General features: G+C 46.0%; 1 protein-coding gene across 1 annotated transcript in view; it reads right to left on the bottom strand.

Annotated features, from left to right (window-relative positions):
- Positions 1-24,902, bottom strand: part of LOC138745183 (early endosome antigen 1-like) — a 159,551-nt gene that overhangs the window by 58,301 nt on the left and 76,348 nt on the right. Inside the window, exons 6-14 of the mRNA XM_069902240.1 lie at positions 24,565-24,722; positions 21,917-22,238; positions 19,198-19,295; positions 16,134-16,266; positions 11,922-12,047; positions 10,101-10,226; positions 8,018-8,122; positions 2,707-2,895; positions 1,584-1,822 (exon numbers count right to left, since the gene is read on the bottom strand). Of these exons, the coding sequence (XP_069758341.1) occupies positions 1,584-1,822; positions 2,707-2,895; positions 8,018-8,122; positions 10,101-10,226; positions 11,922-12,047; positions 16,134-16,266; positions 19,198-19,295; positions 21,917-22,238; positions 24,565-24,722 (1,496 nt within the window). The remainder of the gene's footprint in view (positions 1-1,583; positions 1,823-2,706; positions 2,896-8,017; positions 8,123-10,100; positions 10,227-11,921; positions 12,048-16,133; positions 16,267-19,197; positions 19,296-21,916; positions 22,239-24,564; positions 24,723-24,902) is intronic.

Here is a 24,902-nt window from a genome sequence, read left to right as displayed (position 1 = left end):
ACCTTCATCCCAGGTCAGGAGTAGCAAACACCAGAGGACATCTGTACAAAGTGAAGGGAGGAAGGTTCAAGGGAGACATAAACACAGAGAGTTGTGGGTGCCTGGAATTCCTTGCCAGATGTGGTGGTGGAGGCTGAAGCATTAGGGGCATTTAAGAGACTCTTAGACAGGCACATGGATGAAAGAAAAATAGAGGGTTACGAGGTAGGAAGGGTTTGGTATTTATTTTGGTAGGAATATATAGGTCAGCACAACATTGAGGGCTGAAGGGCCTGTACTTTCTAAATCAATCATGGAGTCCCACTACAGGGGAACAGGCCTTTCAACCCAAATTGTTCATGCCACTCTGAGTTTGTTCCATTTGCCTCTGCTTGGCCACACGCCATTCAGCTCATTACTGAACCTAACCTACCTGTCTAAATGTCTTTTAGTTGTTCCTGCCTATACCAACCACATCCTCTGACAGCTCGTTCCACATACCCACCACACTCTGTGTTTATATATATACATTTTTTTTTTTAAAAATCGCCCTCAGGATCCTTTTCCTTCTAGTTTCAGACATTAATGCCCTGGGGAAAAGATTGTGACCATCGACATTATCTATGGCCCTCAGGATTGAGGGGTGTCACTTTGAGCAGAGATGCGGAAGAACTTCTTCCGCCAGAGAGTGGTGAATCTGTGGATTTGTTGCCATGGGGGCAACAAATGGAAGCCAAGTCATTGTGTGTATTTAAAGGAGAGATTGATAGGTTCTTGTTTGGTCAGAACATCAAAGGTTATGGGGAGAAGGCCAGGCAGTGGGGCTGAGTGGGAGAATGGATCAGCTCATGAATGAATGGTGGGGCAGACTTGATGGGCTGAATGGCCTATTTCTCTGCTATATGAACCATCGTATGGCCAAACCCCGGCCTCCCTTGCTCTGTTTCCATCACCCAACTCGCTGGTCTACTGGGAGTTATCAATAAAAATTCTGTTTTTTAAACCGAGTGAGGTGAGTTCATTTTAAATAAAGAGTTTATTTTCAGTTGCAGGTTACCCTTGTGGGGACTGCTCGTGTGGAATTGGCTTTTAATTGTTTGGAAGAATGAAAGGCGATTTCACTCAAAGATCACGTTTTCAAGAGGCATCTTTGTCAGACAAGAAAGTGTGGAACAAGACATCGTCTACACATAAAGTGCTGGTCGACAGGAAAATTCCTGACACAGAGCACATGGAGAATACCCACATAGGTCATAGGGAGATCGCACAAATTCCTCATAGACAGCACTGGATTAGAACCTGGATCAATGGCGTTGTAAAAGCATCGCACTAACGCAGAGGGCCAATTAAACTACAACCCACGCTTCAGGACCTAGTACCCAGGGGAGAACCTGTCACTCACAGTGAGACCTTCACACACAGCACCATTGGTTGGAACTAGACAGGGTGTTTGGAGCTGTGAGATAGCCACCTGAAAGCTGCCTTATCACACGGCACTGAAACTAGCCTGTGCAGACCTCATTATTAATGCAAGTTATTGTACAGACACGGGTTGAGCTGCTCATTGAATAATTCTTCACAGGATGCACGAGAACACCATTTACCGGAGTTCCTCACAGTCTGCCTTCAGAGCCTCCAGCTCCCCTTTGTGGGCTTTGCCTTCCACCTGCACAGAGGCCAGTAGTGTCTCCTTCTCGCCCACTAGCTGAGTCCGCTCCTTTTCCAGAGCCTCTACCCGATTCATCAGGATCTTCTCCTCGGCTTGCAGGTGATGGAGCTGCTCCTGGCGCAGCCCCAGAGTCTGGCGCAACTCGCCCAGCTCCGCCGTGAGCTTCTCGCTCGCCTGCAAAAGAAAGAGCACGAGAAGTGGTCTGTGACCTGACTGAACATGGAACAACATACTCCATTGGGAGTCAGAGAGAGAGAGAGAGGGAGACAGACAGAGAATTAAAATAAAATATAAATTAAAATAAAATATGCACGTTTCAAATTGCAAAAATAAATGTTCTCTGAAGTAGCATAAACCTTTGGCGAAGATGGGAGTAAATATTCAGCCAGCGGAGGGCCTTGGTCGGGCTTTGCTCGGAGCAGCTGTTTGAGTAAAGTTGTCGGTAACAGCCCAGGATGATGAGCTGGTTGATGCTGCTCGTCGTTGGAGTGACTCTCTTAAAGTGTCTTCTTATCCCTGCTTAGTAAGTCTGCCCAGTTTGAGGCTTTATCTGTAAACTTGGGGAGGGGGGTGGGTGAGAGGGGGATTAATTATCTACAGTGTTATTGATCGTCTTTCGGGCGACTCCGTGGAGGGGGAGGAACCTGCAGATGCAGCGACGGTTAAATGTTTTCAAAGAATGTGACTGAACATAGAGTAAAATACTTGAAGGTGCCTAAATTCATGCAAGTGAAGTTTGTTCACTGAAGGTGCAGTATCGTATTTTTGTCTTTTATTCTTAATGCAGGTGTATTAGGCAATTGTAAAAGTCTCAAGTAATTGGAAATACACGTATCAGTACCTATAGGTACCAGATACCAGGGGTTTTACTGCATGCATAAATATTTTGGAATAATTTATGACCCCCCAAGGTTACAGGATATTGTTCATCAATCTCACACAACTTCTATGCTTGTCTCACCCCACTCGAATAAACCATGGTGCCTTGTTACTTTTGATAAAGCAGCAATGACACACTGAATTGGTTGGGAAAAGATAGATTGGAAGATTATGTATACCTGCACGGTGGCTGCTAATTTTTCCTTCAGTAAGACCTTTTCCTGTTCTTGCTTGTTGGCTTGAGATTTGGTGCTCAGCAGTTCCATGTGGAGATCAGCGACCTGGTCATCCAAACCTTCTCTCCCTCTCAGAGCTCGTTCCAGCTCCAGGGTCAGGTGTTGGACACACTTGTGCAAATCCAGCTTTTCCTGTGGAATTCAGCCGTGTTTGAAAGCTTGCTCAGCCAGCCTTGTTGGCGTAACGTTCTCCACATTGCCTACCCATTGCGGCATTACAGTGCCAGCGACCTGGGTTCGAATCAGGCGCTGTCTTGTAAGGAGCTTGTACGTTCTCCCTGTGTCTGCGTGGGTTTCCTCCCACCCTTCAAAACGTATGGGGTTTGGAGGTTAATTGGGTGGCACGGGCTCATGGACCAGAAGCGCAGTTTAAAGCACAGAAACAGGCCATATCGGCCCTTCGAGTCCGTGCCGGTTCACATGAACCACTCCACTAATTTCCCCCTCCCACACTCCACCCATATGCCTCCAACCCCCTCATATCCGTGTACACATCCAACCTTCTCTTAAATGACAGAAAGGACCCTGCCGCAACTATCTCCTCTGGAAGATCATTCCATTCTGCCACCACTCTCTGAGTGAAGAAGCATCCTCTAATATTTCTCCTAAAGTTTTTCCCCCTTACCCTTAACTCATGCCCTCTTGTTCCAACCTCCCCTGCCCTCAGTGGAAAGAGTCTACTCACATCTAGTCCCTTCATAATTTTAAATACCTCTATCATAACCCCCTTCAACCGTCTACGTACCAATGAATAAAGTCGCAGTCTCCTTAATCTTTCTATGTATTCCAGATGTTGTAAGCCAGGCAACATTTTTGTAAATCTTCTCTGCACCCTCTCCACCTTATCTATATTCTTCCTATAATTGGAGATCAGAACTGAACACAATTCTCCAAATCTAGCCTCACCAATGCCTTAAACAGCTATACTCTAGTCTATGCTATGATTTATGAAGACATATGGTATATATGCCTTCTTAACAACCCTGTCTACCTGGGAATCCACCTTCAAGGAACTCTACCGTAACTCCAAGATCCCTCTGTTCCTCTTCATTCCTCGACATCCTCCCCTTAACTGCATATGCCCTATTTTGATTATTTTTTTTCAGGATGCAGCACCTCACACTTGTCAACATTAAATTCCATCTGCCATCTTTCAGCCCACTTTTCCAAACAAACCAAATCCTGTAATCCAAGAAAACCTTCCTCAACATCCACCACTCCCCCTATTTTCGTATCGTCTGCATATTTGCTTTCCCAGTTAACCACACCCTCATCCAAATCATGAATATAAATGATAAACAACAGGGGACCCAGCACCGATCCCTGAGGCCTACTGCTCGTCGCAGGCTTCCATCCTGACAGACAGTTGTCCACCATGACTCTCTGCTGTCTGTTTTACAGCCACCTTTGAACCCATCTCACTATCTATTAATCCCTAGTGACTGAACCTTCCTAACTAACTTTACATGCGGAACCTTATCAAAAGCCTTACTAAAATTCAAATAGATCTCATCAACCACCCTACCTTCATCCACTTTTCTTGTCACCTCTTCAAAAAATTCAACAAGATTCATCAAACATGATTTTCCCTTCACAAACCCATGCTGGGTGCCCCTGATCAATCCCTGCCTATCCAGATATTTGTACATACTATCTCTAAGAATACCCTCCATAACTTTCGCCACCACCAAAGTCAAACTTAATTGCGAAGTTTCACATCATGAAGAGTACAGACAGAACAGATAGAAACTGCTTCCCTTGGCAGAGGGGTCAAGAATGAGGATAGGGAGCATACAGGTGACCGTCAAAAGAACCTGCCCTCATTCTCAACTAGACCACACCTTCCCTCTTTGTGCATTAGAAAATCATTTCACCTCCCATTCAACCAGCATTTTCCAGTGCAGGTAAATTGTCAGCTATCTAGTCTAATCATAAACCAATCTGTCAGTTTAAACACATCTTTCCATGTACCATTAGAGATTGCAGCTTGTTTGCAATATTTGCCCCATGAATTTTTGTAACATCATGGTGTCTAATGCAGCCGATCTCAACCTTCTTTATTTGCATATGGGCCCCTTAGGACTCTCCTCCCAGTTTATGGGGCCCCCTTCAATGTGAAGCAGTCGAGTTTAGTTCCATCCTTCTGACTACATAAAATATTTATGTTACGTGAGGTGGAGAAAAAAAAACAAGGCTTTGAGTTAAATGTGCCATGGGCCCTGAGAAGGCCTGGTCTAAAGGTGTGGATTTCTGAGATATTTTTATAATTCCACAACTTGATTGTGTTTTTTTCTTTCAATTCCCAATGATGGGGGAGACAAGGACTAGAGGGCATAGTTTAAGAATACAGGGTAGGCCCTTTAGGACGGAGATGAGAAAGCATTTTTTTACCCAGAGAAGTGTGAATCTGTGGAATGCTCTGCCACAGAGGGTGGTAGAGGCGGATTCGCTGACTATGTTCAAAAGAGAGTTAGATAAGACTCTTGTGGGTAACGGAGTTAAGGGTTATGGGGATAAGGCTGGAAAGGGGTACTGATGGTAGTGATCAGCCATGATCTGTAAAATGGCGGTGCTGGCTCGACGGGCCTACTCCAGCTCCTATTGTCTACTGTCTAATTCACTGACTGCCATGGGATTTAAACACATTCTGCATTACTGCAGATGCTGGGGTTGAGTGCCATGCAGGAGTAACTCAGCAGGTCACTCAGCACCCATAGGAAGTTAAAGGCCACCAGCGTTTTGGGCCAGGAATCAAAAAATGCTGCCTGATTTGCTGAGTTTCTCCAGCATGTTTGAGCATTGCATTATTACAACTTGTACCACTAGATGGAGACCCCTGCAGGTGATCACCACCTTCTCCCATAAACTATGTGCGCAATGAAATTTAATTTAGACAAACAGCTCGGTAACAGGCCATTTCCACCCATTAGTCACCCAATTAACACCCAATTAACCTATAACCCCCCCCCCCCCCCCACACCGGTGTGCTTTGAATGGTGGTAGGAAACTGGATCCCCCGGGGAAAACCCACGCAGACATGTGGGGAACGTACAAATTCCTCACAGTCAGCACGGGATTCGAACCCCCCGGTCCGGTCCCAAATGCTGGCACTGTAAAGGCGTCGCGCTAACTGCTACGCCAACCGTGCCGCCCTATCTACTTCCCGCTCCTTTCCTGAACCAAATACGGAAGGAACATCGAACAATTTGCATTTATTTCAAACAGATGATCGCAAATACATCTATTCCTGTCCTAAAGGTCAAAATCACAATCTAAAATGCATCACGCAGATTTACTGTAGAGTAAAAACAGCGCTGGAGAAACTCAGCAGGTCAAAAATGGCAAAGATACAAAACCAACACCAACCTTTCAGGCCTGAGGCCTTCATCAAGGTGCAATACCTTGACGAAGGGCTCGAGCCCAAAACTTTGGTTATGTACCTTTATCTTTGATATATAATGTACACTGTTTGACCTGCTGAGTTTCTCCAACATTTTCAACCACGGTGTCTGCAGAATTTTGTGTTTTACTCCAGATTTACTGTGTACGCTCATGTAATATAAAACAATACCACGTAAAAGTCGACCCTCCCTATGGTTGACATTTAAAAACCTGGAATTTTCCATACATCTCATGTAAAAGTCGACCCTAGTCTCTCACTTTGACCCGAGCACCCACAGTTCAGAGTTCCCAATGGCTCGGTCGTGAACTCAAGCCTCAGTCGCCCACCCATTGGAGCTCATGACGCCTCTCGTGCGGACTCACGTCTTGGCCGCCCGCCCATTGGAACTCCCGACGCTTCCGACAACACAGATACCGCAGCCAAAAGTAGTATCCGTGTAATAGTCAATCCCTTAAATTTAATATTCATAACTGGTCTACAAAATTCAACTTTTACACAAGTATACACAGTAGATTCATTCTAAATCTTCCAAGAGAAATAATGAAGAAAAAAATGCTTCTATGAGGCAATAACTAAATTATGCAAGTTTAATGTAACTGTCAATTGGGTTGAGTGTCCCTGGCATCACTAGGGGGGTGCGGACTGCATCAGGTGACACCATCAGAGGGGGTGACACCAAAATGATTGTTTATAACATTTCTGTGCAGTGTTTCAGCAGAAATTTATTATTTTTTTAAAAAATATCCCTGTCATTGATTATAACAACAAAAACATTTTTCGTCAGCCGAGCTTACATGTATCAATATACCTAAGAGGCTAAAACTCGATGCACATTTACATTTTGACCCTTTTAATGCGCTCTGGTCAGAGGTGTTGTTATTACCCTGTACAATAATGCTTCAAATCACGTGGTTTTGTCTGCACGCGCCACAAGCACGCGCTGTCGTTTTCGATGCCGATGGGCACTTTTATAATCACTGCTTTTTATTAAATATTCTGATGTTTTAGCTACAATATTAATGATTTCATTTACGAGTACACTTCCATCTGCATTTGTCTGCAAGTTCTACATTATTTGGGCCACAATTATTATGCAAACCTAATCCATTAATGTATCTCATGTAGCAGAAAGTTTAACGTTAAAATCAACATAATTTTGACGTACGGTAGTTCTTAAATGTTTTTATTTCGAATTCTATTGTTTTCTTACTGAATGTTCACTTTAACCACATGAAACTATGCAAATACATTTAGGCTGTGTGTATGATTCTCTAATTTAAAGATGTAATTTTAATTTTGCTGGTTGTTATCTCACAACTATTGCCATTACATTCATTGAAATATGGGAATTACAATTTACAAGTAACATTAGCACAAGAAACATTTCGTATGGTCTGGTACAGGAGAAGGTCCGTGGCTGGGGGAGGTGACACCATGAGTTACCGCACTGGGTGACACTAACCCCAGGGACGCCACTTTGTTCTGGAGGTTGAACATAAATGCTCCACTCCCAAACCCCTCTGCCCGAGGACAAGCAATAATCCTTTCAAGTGATCAATCAATTATTGGTACTAAAGCCTCCAGACATAAGCGAGTGAGAGAGAGCGAGAGAGAGAGAGAGAGAGAGAGAGAGAGAGAGAGAGAGAGAGAGAGAGAGAGAGAAAGAGAGAGAATGTATCCACAGACCAGCTGGTCCTTTTCTGTTAAATTCAATTTCTCTAAGGAATGGGGGAAATCAACCAAATAGAGGACTCACCTGGAAGAACCGATCTTTGTCTGATGTAACATCTTCTAACTTGGTCTTCAGGTTTCTCTAAGGAATGGGGGAAATCAACCAAATAGAGGACTCACCTGGAAGAACCGATCTTTGTCTGATGTAACATCTTCTAACTTGGTCTTCAGGTTGGTGACAGACTCTTCCAGTCTCTCAGATTTGGCAGCGAGCAAGTCCCTGGTCTGCAAGACATAAGTGAATGAGGTCCAGCAAAGGGAGCCAGACCCTCTTCATAATCTTACGACATCAATCCCTCCAGCTGCCTTGGCAGAAAAGAGATGCTCTAGTCTGTGTTGTTACTTTTCAAGTTCTCACCAGCAAAATAAAGTTGGCGTGGTCTGTGGCATTAATGAGGCCAACCCCTTGATTTACAAAAGAGATAAGTTGCTAGAAAATGGAGAATTTTGTTAATTGAAAATTGGGCAAAATGCACTGTGGCCATTTTAGTCCAATGTGGTCTTATGAATGGGGGACAGTGCATTGTTTGCTCTAGAAACAAGGCATTAAATTGAAGACACACACCTCAAAGAGTCATTGCATTCTAGTGAAACTGTTATCTGGATGTTCACGGATCAATGGGAAAAGAGGCGCTATGGAGGCGCCAGAAGATCACCGATAGCATGGCAAAATGCCCTGCTGCATTTCAGAAGATTTAAGAATCAAAGTCTGATGCCAGGGACATCGGGCAGTTTGAGAACAGCTGGGCAAAAACTTGGTCAAAGAGAATCTAATCATTTATTGTCACATGAACCGAGATGCTGCTCTCAGTGCAATAATGAACAGCAGCCATTAAGGCAACAACCTGGGTTCAAATCTGACGCTGTCTGTTACGAGACTGTGTATTCTCCCGATGTCTTTGTGGGTTTCCTCCGGGTGCTCTGGTTTCAACCCACCCTTCAAAATGTACACGGGGGAAGGGTGTAGGTTCATTGAGCAGCACGGGCTCATGGTCCGGAAAGGCCTGTGACCGTGCTGGATGTCTAAATTTAAATTTTTGATGGGCAATGCAAGCAGTGTGGTCGACAGCATCAAGTTATAGAGAAGAGGGGCGGCACAGTTGGTGTGGCAGTCAGCGGCAGCGATTGGGACGAGGGTTCAAATCTCGCAGTTTGTATGTTCTCCCTGTGTCCGCGTGGGTTTTCCCCGGGGGGGGGGACTCCACTTTCCTCTCACTGTTCGAAACGTACTGGGGGCGTAGATTAATTGGGTGGCACAGATTCTTACTGTGCTCTATGTCTAAATTTTTTTTAACAATTAACAAGCAAATAGGCAAAATTGATCTAAGAGGATTTCAGAGGTAAATAAAGAAGACGTACAAAGGACAAGACAAACCGTTTTCCAAGTAGCAAGTAAATCTGCCAATTCAACCTCGGGGAGAAAACTGGTGAAGAAACGGGAAACAGCAGTGGTGAAAGGATATTGATCGGCTGGTGAAAAGTACAAAGATGGAGAAACTCAACAGGTCAAATAGCGTGCTTTATATTGCAAAGATAAAGATGTATAATCAACATTTCCTCCCACCTTTCAAAATGTACGGGGGTTGTAGGTTAATTGGGTGGCATGGGCTTGGGGGCTGGAAGGGGCTGTTACCGTGCTGTATGCCTAAATTTAAATTTTAAAAATGTAGCATATAAAAATTTAAAGTCAAGTAGTGCTGGGTATAGTCATACAAAAAACAAACTGTGGGGTAGAGAGAAAATGACAGTTATAAACAGTGGAAGGGCATCATTGTTTTCCAGTGAGAGGGCCATTTAAGAGTCTGATCACAGCAGGAAAGAACATACCCTTGAATAAGGAGGTTCTGCGTTGTATGTTCTGCCCAATGGAAGGGGTGGGTTGAGACCTTCATAGGCTTGCTGGGACAGTGGGGTGCATGGTGGGAGAGATGGGTTCAGGCACTGTTGGAGGAGAAAGGGATTTGAGACATAGAGGGGAGATAAGGAGTTCTGCGTTGATGGCCAGGCCACTGAAAGCAATGGTGGGGATATGAAGAGGCTAAGGTTAGGATCTTGGAAAGTTGTATGGGTGAGAGATGAGATGAGAACTAAGGCATAACACATTCTGCCAGCATAATGTCTTGCTGGGCTCCACCTTTGATTCCTGCAATGCCTTTGACAACTCCCGTTTTAAAAAAAAACACTTTTATCTATAAATGTTTACCAAATTGGCCTTGTTATATTTGAGACGCATCTCATTGAGTTCTTCGTGTAGGCTGGTCTGTGCTTGCAACGAGTCGGTCAGTCTCTGATTGGCCTCGTTGGTTTTCACAAGTGCCGCTTGCTGAGCCTGGAGGAGACGACAAAGACTGTCGGGACCCTCCGTTTGTCACAACGAAAGCGGTTAACAGTGGACCCCGCGTTACGGCAGTTCAGCGAATGGAGATTCGTCCTTAATAAACTCACAAATCACGACCAAGAAAACAAGATATTGGCTAAAAAAAAACCTCACGGCACTGTTATGCATAGCGGTTAGTGCAACGCCGTTACAGGGCCAGTGACGGGGGTTCGAATCCCACGCTGTCTGTAAAGAGTTTGTTTGTTCTCCCCATGACCTGCGTGGGGTTTCCCCCTGTTGCTCCGGATTCCCCCCACTCTCCAAAACGTACTGGGGGGTTGTAGGTCATTTGGGTGGCACGTGGGCCAGAAGGTTCTGCGTGTTCGTCTAAATTTCTAAAAACTCATTCTTGCACGACTTACGTGAGAGAAAAAATAACCTTTCTGAGACTGTGCATCTGGAATTACCTGCTGGAAGAAGCGGGGTCAATTTGGGACAGGTTTAAGGACAGGAGGGGCTATGAGACAAATGGGGCTAGTCCAGAATTGCAACTTGGTCACCATGGACAAGTTGAGCCGAAGGGCCTGCTCTGTGTACGAAGACTCTAAACTCGAAATGCATAACTAATAGTGCCGAATTTTGTCGAGGGTTATTTCCCACGGTGGGAGTGTCCGGGGCAACTTCAGGATTGAAGGGTGTCTGCTTAGAGGTGCGGAGGAATGTCTTCAGCCAGAGAGTGGCGAATCTGTGGAATTTGTGGCCACGTGCAGCTGTGGAGGCCAGGCCATTGGGTGTATTAAAGGCAGAGATTGATAGGCTCTTGATTAGCCAAGGTGTCAAAGGTGATGGGGAGAAGGCCGGGCAATGAGGCAGAGTGGGAAAACAGATCAGGTCATGATTGAATGGCGGGGCAGACTCAATGGGCTGAATGGCCTATTTCTGCTCCTATAGTAACAGTTTCTAGGAACGTGGGGTACATGGTCCAAATAGTCTGCTGAATTAAGTTTGACCAAAAGGGGAGGTAATCAGAGCAGAACTGCCGAGAGACTTTTTTTGCACATCATTATCCCTCTTTGCGATGAAGTGTCAAACTACAGCAGGCGCCCGAACAAAATGGTGGGGGGGAAGGGCAGGGGGAGGAGCACAGTCCCACGGGCAGGAGGTCATAGGTGGATAAGGGAGGGAGGGCGCAGCAACAAACTATGGTTGGGGGGGTTGGGATGGCTCGGTGAATGGAAAGGAAAGGGGGGTGGAGAGCTGGAGGGAAGACCGAGGGAAAGGGGAGGGAGGGAGAACAGGGAGTAGAGTAGCAAAAACCAGTCGATGCTAATGTCATCCAGTTGGAGAGTGCCCAAGTGTTCTTCCTCCAATTTTCAGATGGTCTTGGTGGGACAGTACATGTCAGTGTACATGGATAGACATGTCAGTGTGGGAGTGGGTGTGGAATTAAAGTGGGGCCTGACTGCAGTATTAGCAGGGAGCCTGGACAGTGGGAGAATAGGAATTAGGGTAAGTGGGTAGGTGTGGACTCGATGGGCCTGTTTTTGAAACCCTGTGATGCTGCAGGCCAATGGGGGGGGAGGGGGGGGGCGCAAAGAGCAGGTGTGCGGGAGCAATTGGATAGCTCGCTCAGGAAGGCAGCAGAGGAGCCAAGTAACCTCTTGACTAGCCGACTGGCAAATAAACTGGGCCAGTGGGCAGACTAACCTCGCACACGTTCCTGAGATCTTCTCCAGCTTTGTCACGCTCCCCCTGGAGCACCTTCGCTCGCTCCTGGTAAACTCGCAGGGCTTCCTGCATCGACTGCAGCTCCTCCTTCAAGCTCTCTTTGTCCTGCAGTGATTCATTGCAGAGGGTGTTAGTTGCAGGATGGGGCTATGGAGGAGAAGACCAAGTTCAAGGTGATTGTCAAGATTCACAATTCCTTTTATTGTCATGTAATAAAAATGGAATTTGTTTTGTTGCCTGCTGTAAGACAGACAGTTTTACCATTGACAGAAATAGCCTGAAGCACATCTTACAGTCAGAGAAAGAGAGTCCCCCCAAGAGCCACCCTGTCCGTGGATTCGCCTCCAGCGCTCCCACAGCCTCGCAGAGTCCAGCCAAAGCCATCAGCAGCCCGAGATCCAAATACGAACCTCCGACATGATCAGGAAACCGTTAGCGCCCTCGGCACCCCCAGTTCCGATACCTGGTACCCCTCCAGCCAGTCTGCCGCCTGATATGAATCAGCCGACTACAGTCTCCTGCGTCCCACCTCCAGTGTGTTGTTAAGCCACAGAGTCCCTTGCTGGTCCACCGTCCTGTGGATTGCCTCCTCTGCTTCTCCTTCTCAAACCGGGGGGTATTTCTGGTGCCCTGCACCTGTCCTCTGCTTCCCCTCGAAGCTGTTGGCAACCACAGACACTACCGTCCTGGGCCTAGACCCCGCGGTCACAGAGTTTGTAAATAAAACCACCGTTGGCTCCACTAACAGCCGCTTGAAGCCTGAATGGAGCTGATGACTGGGCAGCTGGATCCCGCAGGAGACGCGCACACCAAAACGCAGCAATTTGTCTTGAAGGCTAGATTACTTGTACAGAGTATGGCAGGTCGATAACCAAATCCAGACGAAGGGCAAAACATCAACTGTCTGTGACTTTCCATGGGTGTTGTCCTCCAGCACTGGCATCACCCCAGTCTTTCTGCCTTTGCAGACTTCTTGTTTATCAAGAACAGCTCAATATTCCTGTGTGCAATATTTTAAGGTGTGACGGTGGGGGGGGGGGGGGGGGGGGGGTGGGAGGTCGGGGGTTCCAAAATAGGAGATGTGGCATTACTGACCAGGCAGAGGATTAGAGCAGGGAGGATAATGTCCTGGAGAGATCAGAAAATTAAGCTGTACGAATGGCACTGAGAAGAGTGAAACATGAAATCGGCAGACACTGTGATTGTAGTCAAAACACACAGTAAATGTGGAGGATCTAGGCCGGTCTCGCAGCGTCCACAGGAGGTAAAGGTAGGTTACCGACGTTTCGGGCCTGAGCCCTTCTTCAAGGGATAAGCAAAATACAGGAAGGTGTCAGAATAAAGACTGAAGACTGGTTGGGGAGGAGTCCAGACCAACAAAAGGTGTTAATTGGATATGATAAGAGGAGAGGTGAGAATCATTTTGGCTCTGAGGAGAGGGGGAGCTGGGGGAAGGTGACATGGGGAAGAAAGTGGGTGGGGGGGGAGTGAAAGGGAGGCAGCTCAACAGAAACTGGAGATGGTGATGTTTATGCCATCTGGTAGAAGCAATCACTTTGATTGGTTCATCATGACAGGCTGCGGGCTGCTCGAGACTGGCACATGGGAACTAGGTGTCCGATCCAGAGGGTGCTGAGGGCAAGGAGGGCCTCGGGTGCTGAAGGCTTATTGATCGTGTCGGAGGTTTGGATCTGGAGCTCGGGTCGATGATGGATCGGACAGGAGTCTGTGCGGCTTCAGGAGCTTCGGGGGCGAATCCACGGACACTGTCTTCTGATGAGACTGTTTCTCTTTCTCTCTTACTGTAAGGGGCGCTGGGCGACTCTTTGCCTTGGGCAGGCAGAAGGAAATTCTGTGTAATATTACATGACAATAAAGGAATAGAAATATACGAGAGACCTCCAAACAGACAGGGATTTTGAAGGACAAGTATGTGCACAAAAGAGCCGTGGGGTGTAAATCAATATGTTTGTGATTGAGGATCTATTGACTTGGGTGGAATCTGTGTCAAGGAAAGGTTTGGAATGCAATTCAGTAGAAGTCTGAAATTCCAGACTGATCAGGGATTGCATCGGTCCAGATTCTCGGGCAGTACTTTTAAAATTCAAATTTAAGGAGAAATAAAGAAGAGATGAACAGGTGAATTTTGATAGTTTATTCATGAGCAAATACAGCGTTCTTCATTGATCAAAACAAAATAAAGTCAACGTGTGTGGCCGCTTTTTGCACTTACACAAGCACTCAAAAGCCCAGTAAGTTTGAGAGCTTATGAAAAGTCTGGATTCTCAGGTGGTCCGGATTTCTGGCATCGGGATTTTTGGACTTCTACTTGAGTTGGGGAGGAGATGTTCTCAGACTTGTCTAGTGAAAATCCCCAGTATCTGGAATTCAAGCCACCAGCAACCCCAAGCAACCGGAAAAAATAAATAAATGATTTTTTTCTTAATAAATAAATAAGTATAAATAAAAGTGAAGCCACGCATGACCGCTTGGTGAAGATAGGAGAAAACATTCAGCCAGCGGAGCGCCCCGGTCGTGACCCTGCCCGCAGTAGCTGTTTGAACAAAGTTTCAATAAAGTTGTGTTTGAATGAAATGGTGGCACCGCTGGGGCGACTTTCCTAAAGTGTCTCCTTCTCTCTGCCTAGTAAAATGTCTTTATCTTTTTTAGCATTGTGAGGCTTTGCCTGCAAACTTGGGGGAGGGGGATTAATTATGATTAGGAGCACGGTTAGTGTAGCATTTACAGCTCCAGTGAATTTAAATTTTGTAAACTACAGGAATTACAGATTATTGTCAGAGTACAACCCTGAGATTCTTTTTCCTGCGGGCCAGGCAGAATTACCACTTATTGGCAATGCAAAAAAAAAAACTGTACAAATTGCCTGATTAAACTTTTCATAATTAAGGACGACAAAACTGATTTGTTTTAAATTACTTTACATTGTGCACTGTCTTTTAAACTGTTTATTCTTAGTTAGTCTCAAGCAACTGTAAAACTCGCACATCCGGCATCTGCAAACCCCATAGATACCGGGGATTTTTTACTACATTAGGGAATGAAGATGGGCAAGTCGTGCAAGTGCCTGTGGAGGAACAGTTTGCGAAGGGCGGCCACAATTTGGCAAGCTTCAAGATCGTCATGAAATGGAAAGAGTTGTCCTTTGAGTTAAAGTCTCAAGTTAGCAGCGGGCTAGGTCCAACAGCAGAAGTAGAATTTTGAGCAGATGCTTCAGAGAAAAACAACATCTGATATGTGGGAAGCATTTAAAAGCATAGTAAGGGTTCTGAGTCAGCCTTGTCCTTTTAGGAGCAAGAAACAAACATGGTAAGGTTAGGGAACCTTAGCAACGAAGTAAATTGAGGGCTTGTTCAAGATAAAGAATGGCAGGTGTAGGCGGGAGTCAAAGAGGCATTTATGTACAGCGACACTTCGGGTCTCAATTCCAGCTGGATGATACATCACCCATAGGAGAGGCACAGCGGTTAGCGCAATGCCATTACAGTGCCAGTGACCACGGTTCGAAACCAGCAGCGTCTGTCAGGAGTTTGTACGTTCTTCCTGTATCTGCGCGAGTTTCCTCCGACCCTTCCAAAACATTGAAGTCAACTGGGTGGCACGGGCTCGTGCTCTACGTCTGGATGCATTTCATACCCAATTCAGTTCTTTTTAAGACAGGACTAAACGGCTGGGAAATGCCGTTGGACCAGGCATTTCTCGTCCAAAACTCCACACCCACATTTATAACTAAGGTACTAAACGATAAAAGAACATTTGGTTTTCAAGTGGATTTTGAGTGGCTCAGCTTCCCATCAATACATTTCTGGAGTAAATTTGGTTGCAATGGTAAAAAATATTTAGAAGTGCAGCCCAGTAACAGGACCTTCTGGCCCACGAGTCCATGCCACCCAAATACACCAATTAACATAAAACCCCTCGGATGTGTTTTTTTTTAAATAAAGAGAGTGGGAGCCTCTGGAGGAAACCCACGCAGATCACGGGGGAGGATGTACAAATTCCTTGCAGAGTGTGCCAGATTCGCCCACACGGACATGAGGAGGATATACAGACAGCGTCCGAGGGTCGCTGGCGCTGAGGTAGCATTGCGCTAAACTGCTAGTCTTGGTGAAATACCGTAGGCCGTTAAATCCACGAAACCCAGACGTGACAAAACACAACAAGGACCTTTACCTGTTCAGGTGGATCTTCCGCCTTGGACAAGGGAAGGGTGCGGGAGGGTGATTTTGGCATTGGCTCACAGCCACGGCTGATCAGGTCCAGTGATGATTTTGCTTTTGCCATTTCGATTTCCAGATGTAGAATTCTAAATTTAAAGTTTTAAATTTAGATGTACAGCATGGTAACAGGCCATTCCACTCCCCTCCAGATACACCAATTAACGACAACTCCCAGTACGTTTTGGAGGGAGGGAGGAAACCAGAGCACCTGGAAGAAACCCATGCAGACACAGGAACGTGCAAGGTCCTTGCAGACAGCGCAGGATTCGAACCTGTGTCACTGCAATAACGTCGCGCTAACTATGCTGTTCACAATTCTGAGTGGGACAATTGGGTTCTTTAAACCGCAAACAGCAAGATTAGACTGTAAAAAATCCCTCTCTTGACAGAGATCATAGAGTCAGTGTCATGCAGCTCAGAATAGGCCCTTCAGCCAACTTGTCCATGCTGACCAAGTTGGCATTCTGGACCTTTCTGCATTTGGTCCATAACCTCTAAACCAGTGGTCCTCAACCTCCCCCCCCCCCCACCCCCACCCACTCACATACCGCCTGAAGTAATCTTACCCCAAAGGTGCGCAGAGGTTAATCAGGTGGCATGTGAAAAGGCTGAGAACCTCCTCTCTAAACCCTTCCTCTCTGTATATCTGGCCCAATTGCTTTTGAATCCCCCAATCACGCTCACTTCTATAGTTTCCCCTGCGGCTGAGTGGGTGGTCGTCTTACTTGTGAATCGGGAGATTGTGAGTTCAAGTCTCACAATAGAGGGAACGACAATAGCCCAAACTCTGCTGACCGCCCTCTCTGTAATGTTCACTATCTGTGAATTTTTAAAACCTTTGTCCTTCTTTTCAAATTCCTCCAGGTGTCCATTCCCAGTCCTACGTTGGCACATTGATGGAATTTTCCACTCCAGGATATGTGTACTGTCGGAGAAGACTTTAAACTGATGCTTTGCCTGACTCAGAGATGCCCTTGAAAGGTCCCATTGTTAAGCAACAGTTATTCTTGGTATCTCAGCCAATATTAACCCTTTAACCCAGCGTTTCTTTTTACCCTTGTGGAACCCTTGAAATTGTTTTCACGTCTCAGGGAACCCCTGCATGAAAATTATTATATACCCTTATTAATATCTATCTCTTTTATATTTTTAATCGTAGTTCACGTGGTAAACATCATATATTTTTTTTGGATAACTTGTTTAAGGAAAAAATGACCCTTTTTTTGTCAAATTTATTGGCATCGCAAATAAAACCATCATCCTGCTGGTTTATGAGACCTCACACCGAGGTTTTCATTTTAAATAATAAGAGATTGAAGCCTTTATTATAATAACAAAGAATTTTCCAACAATATGCCATCCATGTATAGTAAAATTACGAATATAAAGTTAAACAAAAGTTACTCAAAGATGCATTAGCCTATTTATCACTGTTTCTTGCGGAACCCTCGGGTTCCGGGGAACCCTGGTTGAGAAACACTGCCTTAACCACTGTCACCTCCTGAAATGACATCTTTTCCCAGGGGTTGCTAAACCTAGGCTCCATCTCATCTGTGGAGAGAGAAACAGAGTTAGGCTTGCAACCTAAATCATTTACGCCATTCCCCTTTCTGCAGATGCTTCCTTATTTACTGAGGTGATCCCAGCAGTTCCTGGTTTATTTAGAGATTTCTAACATCAGGACAAAGTATGTTGCAGGGCCTTTAAGAGAGAAATTGTTCGTCTAAAAGAACGGAACGGAAGTGTTTTGAATCGAGATAATTCAACTGCATTAGTTCCTGGGAACTTAAATTGTACATTATTTTCTGTTCACTGCACAATCTTTTAGAACTTTCTCCTTGTCCTGCACTTCTTGACTACTATTACACTACTCTCTGCCCTTATTTTCTTTTATTCCTGCATTACCTGATGTACAAGATGGATTCCCTGGGTACCGTGCAAAACCAGGCCTCTTAGGACATTTCAGAGCATCTGATACGATTTGATTCAATTCAACAATTCAGTGAAACATGATGCTGTGATTGCAGTAAAAAAAACACAAAAATGCTGGAGGAGCTCAGCCCATCTCACAGCGTCCAGCCAAGAAGGGCTCAGGCAATCTATCTTTACCTCTTATGGACCAGCTGAGTTCCTCCAGCATCCCTGTGTGTGTTTTAAATCAACAATTAAATTCAGTCAGAAAGGGTGGAAGATGCAAATTCAACAGTCATGTCAAGGGGTGGGGGGGGGGGTTGCATGTAAATGGAAAGGAAAATTGTCAGAATGTGGCAGTCGTTTAAAAAGAGCTAGTACTTGCAATAGTGGGCAGAATGGCATCCTGTTCTGCTGCGATGTGATAGTGAGTGTGGCAGTAGGACTGAAGGAAAAGACAACCTGCTGGGGAAACCCAAAGGCTTGGCAGGAGAGAAAGAAGAATTCCTCCTCTCTTTCGATATTGAAGAATATCTTGTCTCTTCCACAACCCTGACCCTTCCCTGTTGCAGAGACTGAATACACACATTTAAAAGAACATGCTCACTCTTCCTTCAGCACAGAAAATGGCTCCGACCTTCTTTATTCTCATCTAAACCACAGCTTCCCAAAAGGAAAACCCCTCACCAAAGCCTCCCCTGCCCTTCTCATTGGTTCTCCGCCACGCAAAGGGCCCGGGACGCTCCTAACCTCATCCTCCTGCGGTCCTGCACATACACGTGGCCCATCACATCATTGGAACCCCACCCCCATTCTGATCTGAGCAACGCACGTTACTTCCCTCGCCAGTGGCGAACGGCTGTTCCAGACTCGCGCAAGTGTGGGACCGCGACATGGTGAACCAATTGTTTAGTTGGCTTCTTCTATACTTCTCTCCAACTGACCACATTTCATTCCGTAGGCCCCCCACCACCCCCAACAAGTTAAATTTGTAGAGACCCATTGAGAATGGCTAGTCTATATTGGACTTCTGATGCAAACACTGCCAGTCAGTAGCAGATGAATACAAACTACCAGCAGGGCATTAATCAACAAGTCTATCTTACTTGTCTTTCAACGATCCACTGTTCTTCTGGTCTTCAAGGTGCGACAATTCCAGCAAGTTCTTCTCTCCTTCCAGCTGAGAAATGGAATTTTCCAATTGCTAAAATATCAATTGAAGTCATTAAGCATAACTGTACTTCAATAAAAATTTCCACTTGCATTGGCAGTGGACTGGACAGACCCCGGGACATCACAGGCAAAACCCTCCCTGCCATTGAGAGTATCTACGGGGAAAGAAGCTGCCGTTGGAGAGCAGCAGCAATCATCAAGGATCCGCACCACCCAGCGCATGCTCTGTTCTCGCTGCTGCCATCAGGAAAGAGGTGCCACAAGACTCGCACCGCCAGGTTCGGGAACAGTTGCTCCCCCTCCACCATCAGACTCCTCAACAGCTCTTCCTCCTCAGGGCTCTTGCACATTATCAATTTTCTTTTTCCTCTTTGTTCAGCACAATCAATTTATTTACATTTCTTTATTCATTTACATGTACGTTAAGTACTTTTTTTTCCCAATACTGTCTCACCTGCAGGAAAAAGAATCTCATGGCTATATGTGATGTTATGTATGTATTCTGACAATAAACCTGAACTTTGAAAATTACCCCTCAGCCTTGAGGCAAGTTTCACATTCTGCTGTTTGGCAGGTAAAAAGGCTTAACTTGAAAGTTTTTCTGGAATTGTAAGTACAGGTACACAGTCCTTTATCTGGACATCTAAAATCCAGAAAGCTCCAAAATCCAGCAAGTGGGGAGAGAAACGGTAGCGCGAGTTGGGTGGGCGGGGGGGGGGGGGGGGGAGACCAGCAGCGCAACTCGGGCGGGCGAGGTGGGGGGAGGGGGTGAGACCGGCAGCGCGACTCGGGCGAGCGAGGGGGGGGGATGGTGAGACAGCAGCGTGACTGGAAGGGGATACGGCATCACAATTCAGGTGGGCTTAAATCTGGCTTTCTGAAATCCAGAAAGATCCGAAATTCGGAACCCACTGTCCCCCAAGGGTTCCGGATATAGGATTGCGGACCTGTATTGTAAATTATTTTTATTCATTTACAAAATGACCTGCATTTACTGCCCCATTGTTTTAACTGTCCTCAAAAAGTTTTTTTTGCAAAGCGTTGCTGTCTTTCATGTGGTGGGACTCCCAAACAACTTTTGAGTGTCGTGTTCCAGCTTTAACCTCAGTGTCGATGAAGGAACCATGACACCTCTTCACTTGTCAGGAAGGCACAACAGCGACTGCACCTCCTGAGAAGACTGAAGCGGGTAAGGCTACCGGTCACCTTCCTGCCAACTTTCTAAGGGAGCTCTGTTGGGAGCGCTCTGGCTGGCTGCATCACAGTGTGGTAGGAGTAACGAAAGCTTGTAGACACCGTGATTGAAGTAAAAACATAACACTGGAGAAACTCAGCAAGTCAGTGTACTTTATATAGCAAAGATATAGATATATAACCAATGGTTTGGGCTTCAACCCTTCATCATCGAATGAGCAAATTGTAGGCAATCCCTGAACTACAAATCAGGACAACTGCTTACATTTTGCTCAGATCTTGATGAAGGACTCAAGCCCAAAATGTTAATTATAAATCTTTATCTTTGCTATAAAGCACACTGTTTAACCTGCTCAGTTTCTCCAGCATTGTGTGTGTTTTGCATCACAGTACGGTTGCTGTACAGCTGTGGTTTTCAAACTGCCCCCCTGAACTCACATTCCACCCCAAGCAATCCCTCTGCCGTCGGTGCTCTGTGATTAGTAAGGGATTGCTTAAGGTGGGATGTGAGTGGGAAAGTTGAGAATCACTGCTCCAGACCCACTTGTTACTGAAATATTTTGCTTGAGAAAAATTGTCACTGGCCCATTTCCTTCGGAGTTCTGAAACCGTGCACATAACGAGTCAATGAAGTACGATTAAAACAGTAGTTTTCAAACTTTTTCTTTCCACTCACATCCCACCTTAAGCAATCCCTGACAGAGCACCTATGGCATAGGGATTACTTAAGGTGGAATGTGAGTTTAGGGGAGCAGTTTGAAACTGCTGCAGTGGAGCATTGGATCTGAAGTCAATCCACAGGACCATAAGAGCGACAGAATCACTCCTGCCCCCTCTCCCACCCCTTGCTTGAAGAGGGCTTTCAAAATCACTGAGGTCCCCTTCCACCCTGCACCCAACATCTTTCAGCTACTCCCGTCGGGAAAGAGAAACAGGAGTATCAGAGCCAAAACTGCCAGGCTGAGAAACAGCTTCTTCCCTCCAACAGTGAGACTGAATTAAACTGCTCATACAAACCCTCTGAGACAATCTTTATTGAACAATATTTATTTATTCTTATATATGTATGCACATACTCATCTGTCTGCATGTGCATTATGTCTACTTGTGTGTCTGCATGTTTTGCACCGAGGTCCAGAGAAAGTTGCGTCAGATCGGCCTTGTACAATCAGATGATAACCAATTTGAACTTATCAGGATGGTGGGTTTGGATGGAACTTGCGGGTGGTCGGGTTCTGCACGTGCTACTTGCTCTCACCTTCACGATGCATTCACCAAAACTGAAGGAGACACCTCTACAACGACTCACGCAGGCAGACACTCGGAGTGGTCTGCACACAATAGGTAGGTGTGAGTGCGCGCACACACTCACTCACACACACACACACACACACACACACACCTAGCATTGCAAACACATCTGTGAGGGGTGAATAGAATGGGAGACAAGGCACTTACTTTCTGCTTGAGGGAGAGCATCTCGATCTTGGACCTGCTTTCCGACAGCTCACCCTCACATTTCCGCAGCTGGACTGTCTGCTCTTCCAGGAGGTGGTGCGCTTCTTTGAGGCGGCCTACCAGCTCTGCCCTCTTCTTCCCGCTGTCCAACAAAGAGACCTTGAGGTCCACGCCAAAACTCCCCAGACCCGCCCTGTCAGAGAGCGAACGGAGAGGATATTCCACCTGGCGGCTGTGTGGAAGGCAGGACGAGGAGCACTGCCTTCTGGCCATCAAGTGGCCCAAGGGCCCGATGTCCACTGCTCCATTTGGTAGAGGTGAGCTGACAGGGAAAGGGAGACAAGTCAGATTCACACATCTCAACGAAGTATTAAAGCAATTTTTCAAAAAGATTTTCAACAAATGAACCTTTAATGTATAGTATTTTTTAAAATTTGGTTGTATGTGTGGGTGTATGCAACTCGAGTGGGTCACATGTTGAGGGCTAATTGTTTAAGTGTATGTTGAGAACAGGGGTATCTTTTTGCACCACCAATAAGTGGTAATTCTGCTGCGCCCGCAGGAAAAAGAATCTCGGGGTAGTATGTGATGTCTCTGACAATAAATCTGAACTTTTCTTCCCCCTTGGTCCATCTTTCATATCCCCTCCTCTACCTGGTTCCAATTGCCCATCATCCCTCTCTTACCTGGACCCACCTACCTCCTACTAAACCATCTCTACTTTCCTCCTCTCCTCCCCTTCCCCACCAGCACGCATCTACCTATTTTTTTCCCCCTTACATTTCCATCCCCCCACCTCCATCTATCTATTGTTCCCCTCCTCCTCAACTCATCCCACCCTTCACTTCCCAGCTGGCAGCTCACTCACCATTCACCCCTTCACTTCTTCCCTCTGCACTTTCAGTCCTGATGTGAGCCCTTTGCCGCTACGAATGCACCAAGGTTTCCAGCAGTTTGCTTTCTTTGCTGGAGTTTAACAGAGTTCTGGATGAAGTTATCAAGTGAGGGAAAGAGGAGTGGAGTGGGAAGGCAAACCAATGGCCAATTCAGTTAAAGCACAATGCTGGAGAAATTCAACATTCAAGCAGTGTCCTTCATGTAGCAGACATATCTTTATTTTTGTTACATTAAGGACACCGTTTGACCTGCTGAGTTTCTCCAGCGTTGAGCTTTAACTTCTGCAGACTTTCGTGTTTTACTGATGCCCAATTCAGAATGGATTTACCTTCAAGGGATAAAAAGCAGCTGTCTGAACTCACTACCCAGTGAATCTCAGTGGGTGGCATGGTTAGCGCAGCGGTTTTACAGATCCGGGTTCGAATCTGGCACTGCCTGTAAGGAGTTTGCACGTTCTCCCTGTGTTTGTGTGGGTTTTCTCCGGGTGCTCCAGTTTCCTGCCACCCTTCAAAAACGTTCAGGGGTTGTAGGTTAGTTGGGTGTAATTGGATGGCATGGGTCTCAATGGGTGGAAATAGCTTCTTCTGCATGGTAAATAAAAAAAGCACGGAGATTATGGGAAAGCATTAGTCTCGTGTTTTCTGAACAGCCAGCCACTTGATACGCAAGGGGTGAAAACCAGTTCCAACTTCAGTCACATTTCACAGGAATCCATTGTCCAATATGTATCTCATGCACAAGCGCGCCACAGACACGTGCTCAAATGCGCGCGCACAGACATAGACGCAGTGTGGGTCCTGGTCGTTTGCAAAGGTTAATGGGGGTCTTGTGAATCAATGCCCTGGGATGGTTTCCATTTCCTCAGTGTCCTTGCAGCCAGGTGGTTAGAGATTCTGCCCTACAGATTTCCCCAGGAAAGAGGGTGGGCATCAGAATAAAGTGACTTTGTGCTTCAAGCTGGCTGAAAAATGATTAATCCGTAGAGTTCATGGAATTTTGTTCCCACTTGTGTCCAAGAAGGGTTTCCAAAGTACGTATATTTTAATGAGGCCTTTAGAGAGTCATTCTGCAAGGTCTCTCTGCAGTTGTGGTTGCATGAATCACAGGCTTAATGATATTATTGACTTTATCATCCACTGACATACCTTGGCAACAAGCCAACAATTCTTTGCCACATCTACTGCCCAAGCTATTCTTCTCTGCGCTGTTCCTTACAGCTCAACCTCGAGCGTCCCCCACACCCTGTCCCCCCAAGCAACCTTATAACCAACCAAGCATTTTCCCGAAATGTGGTGACTGCTGCAATATGGGATATACTGCAGCCCGTTAATACACAGCAAGATCCGGCAATCCCCAATAACCATGTCTGGGATCAAACATTAACCGGGAGTTAATACCCAGGTCTAAAAGAGAAACTGCATTTTGTTTTGTGTTCATCCAAGTCAGGTTTAATGCTGCAGCTTAAAGTGACAGCCAGGACAGTTCTGGATCTCCTCAGGACAGCACAAGGAGTGTGAGATTTAAATCGTGTCTTGTGGTGGTCGTGTTGCCCTTGCCGATATTCCGTCACGCTGCACATCGCCCACCCCCCAAATTCAACCCAATTTTCCACCTTGGCACAGTACGCTTTATGTAAATAGAGGAGGAAAAAATGGAAAGGGAATAACTGAGAAAAGGACGAGTTAAAAGACAATAAAAGCAATGCTCAGAATCGAGACAACGACTGCCACTCAATGAATACGCTATCTTACCTGGCTGCGTCAAATGGAGCATAATAAAGCCTCTGTGCAGGTTTCAATAAATGCAGGGTCTCCTCTCGCCCAGGGCTGGCTGACCATGACCTCAGATCCTTCACTCTACGCCGTGGCCAGATCGGATCAAAGGAGTCCAGATCCTTGTTCAACGGGTCCTGGTGCAGATGGAACAAAAGGCGGGCTCGGGTTAAGTGAGCCGAGATGTGAAGCCTTCCGCACAGCCTCCACAATCAGCTCTCGCTGAGGTGTTTGCTTTCCATTTACAAATCAGAAAGGCAGCCTGCCAGAATACTTAAAGCAGCACTGCCCCACCGTCTATTTTCAGCTGTGAAGCA

Source organism: Narcine bancroftii, chromosome 11 (genome assembly GCF_036971445.1).
Source record: "Narcine bancroftii isolate sNarBan1 chromosome 11, sNarBan1.hap1, whole genome shotgun sequence".
Taxonomy (NCBI): Eukaryota; Metazoa; Chordata; class Chondrichthyes; order Torpediniformes; family Narcinidae; genus Narcine; species Narcine bancroftii.
The sequence above is the reverse complement of the archived record's forward strand: the minus strand, read 5'-3'. Positions and strand labels throughout refer to the sequence as shown.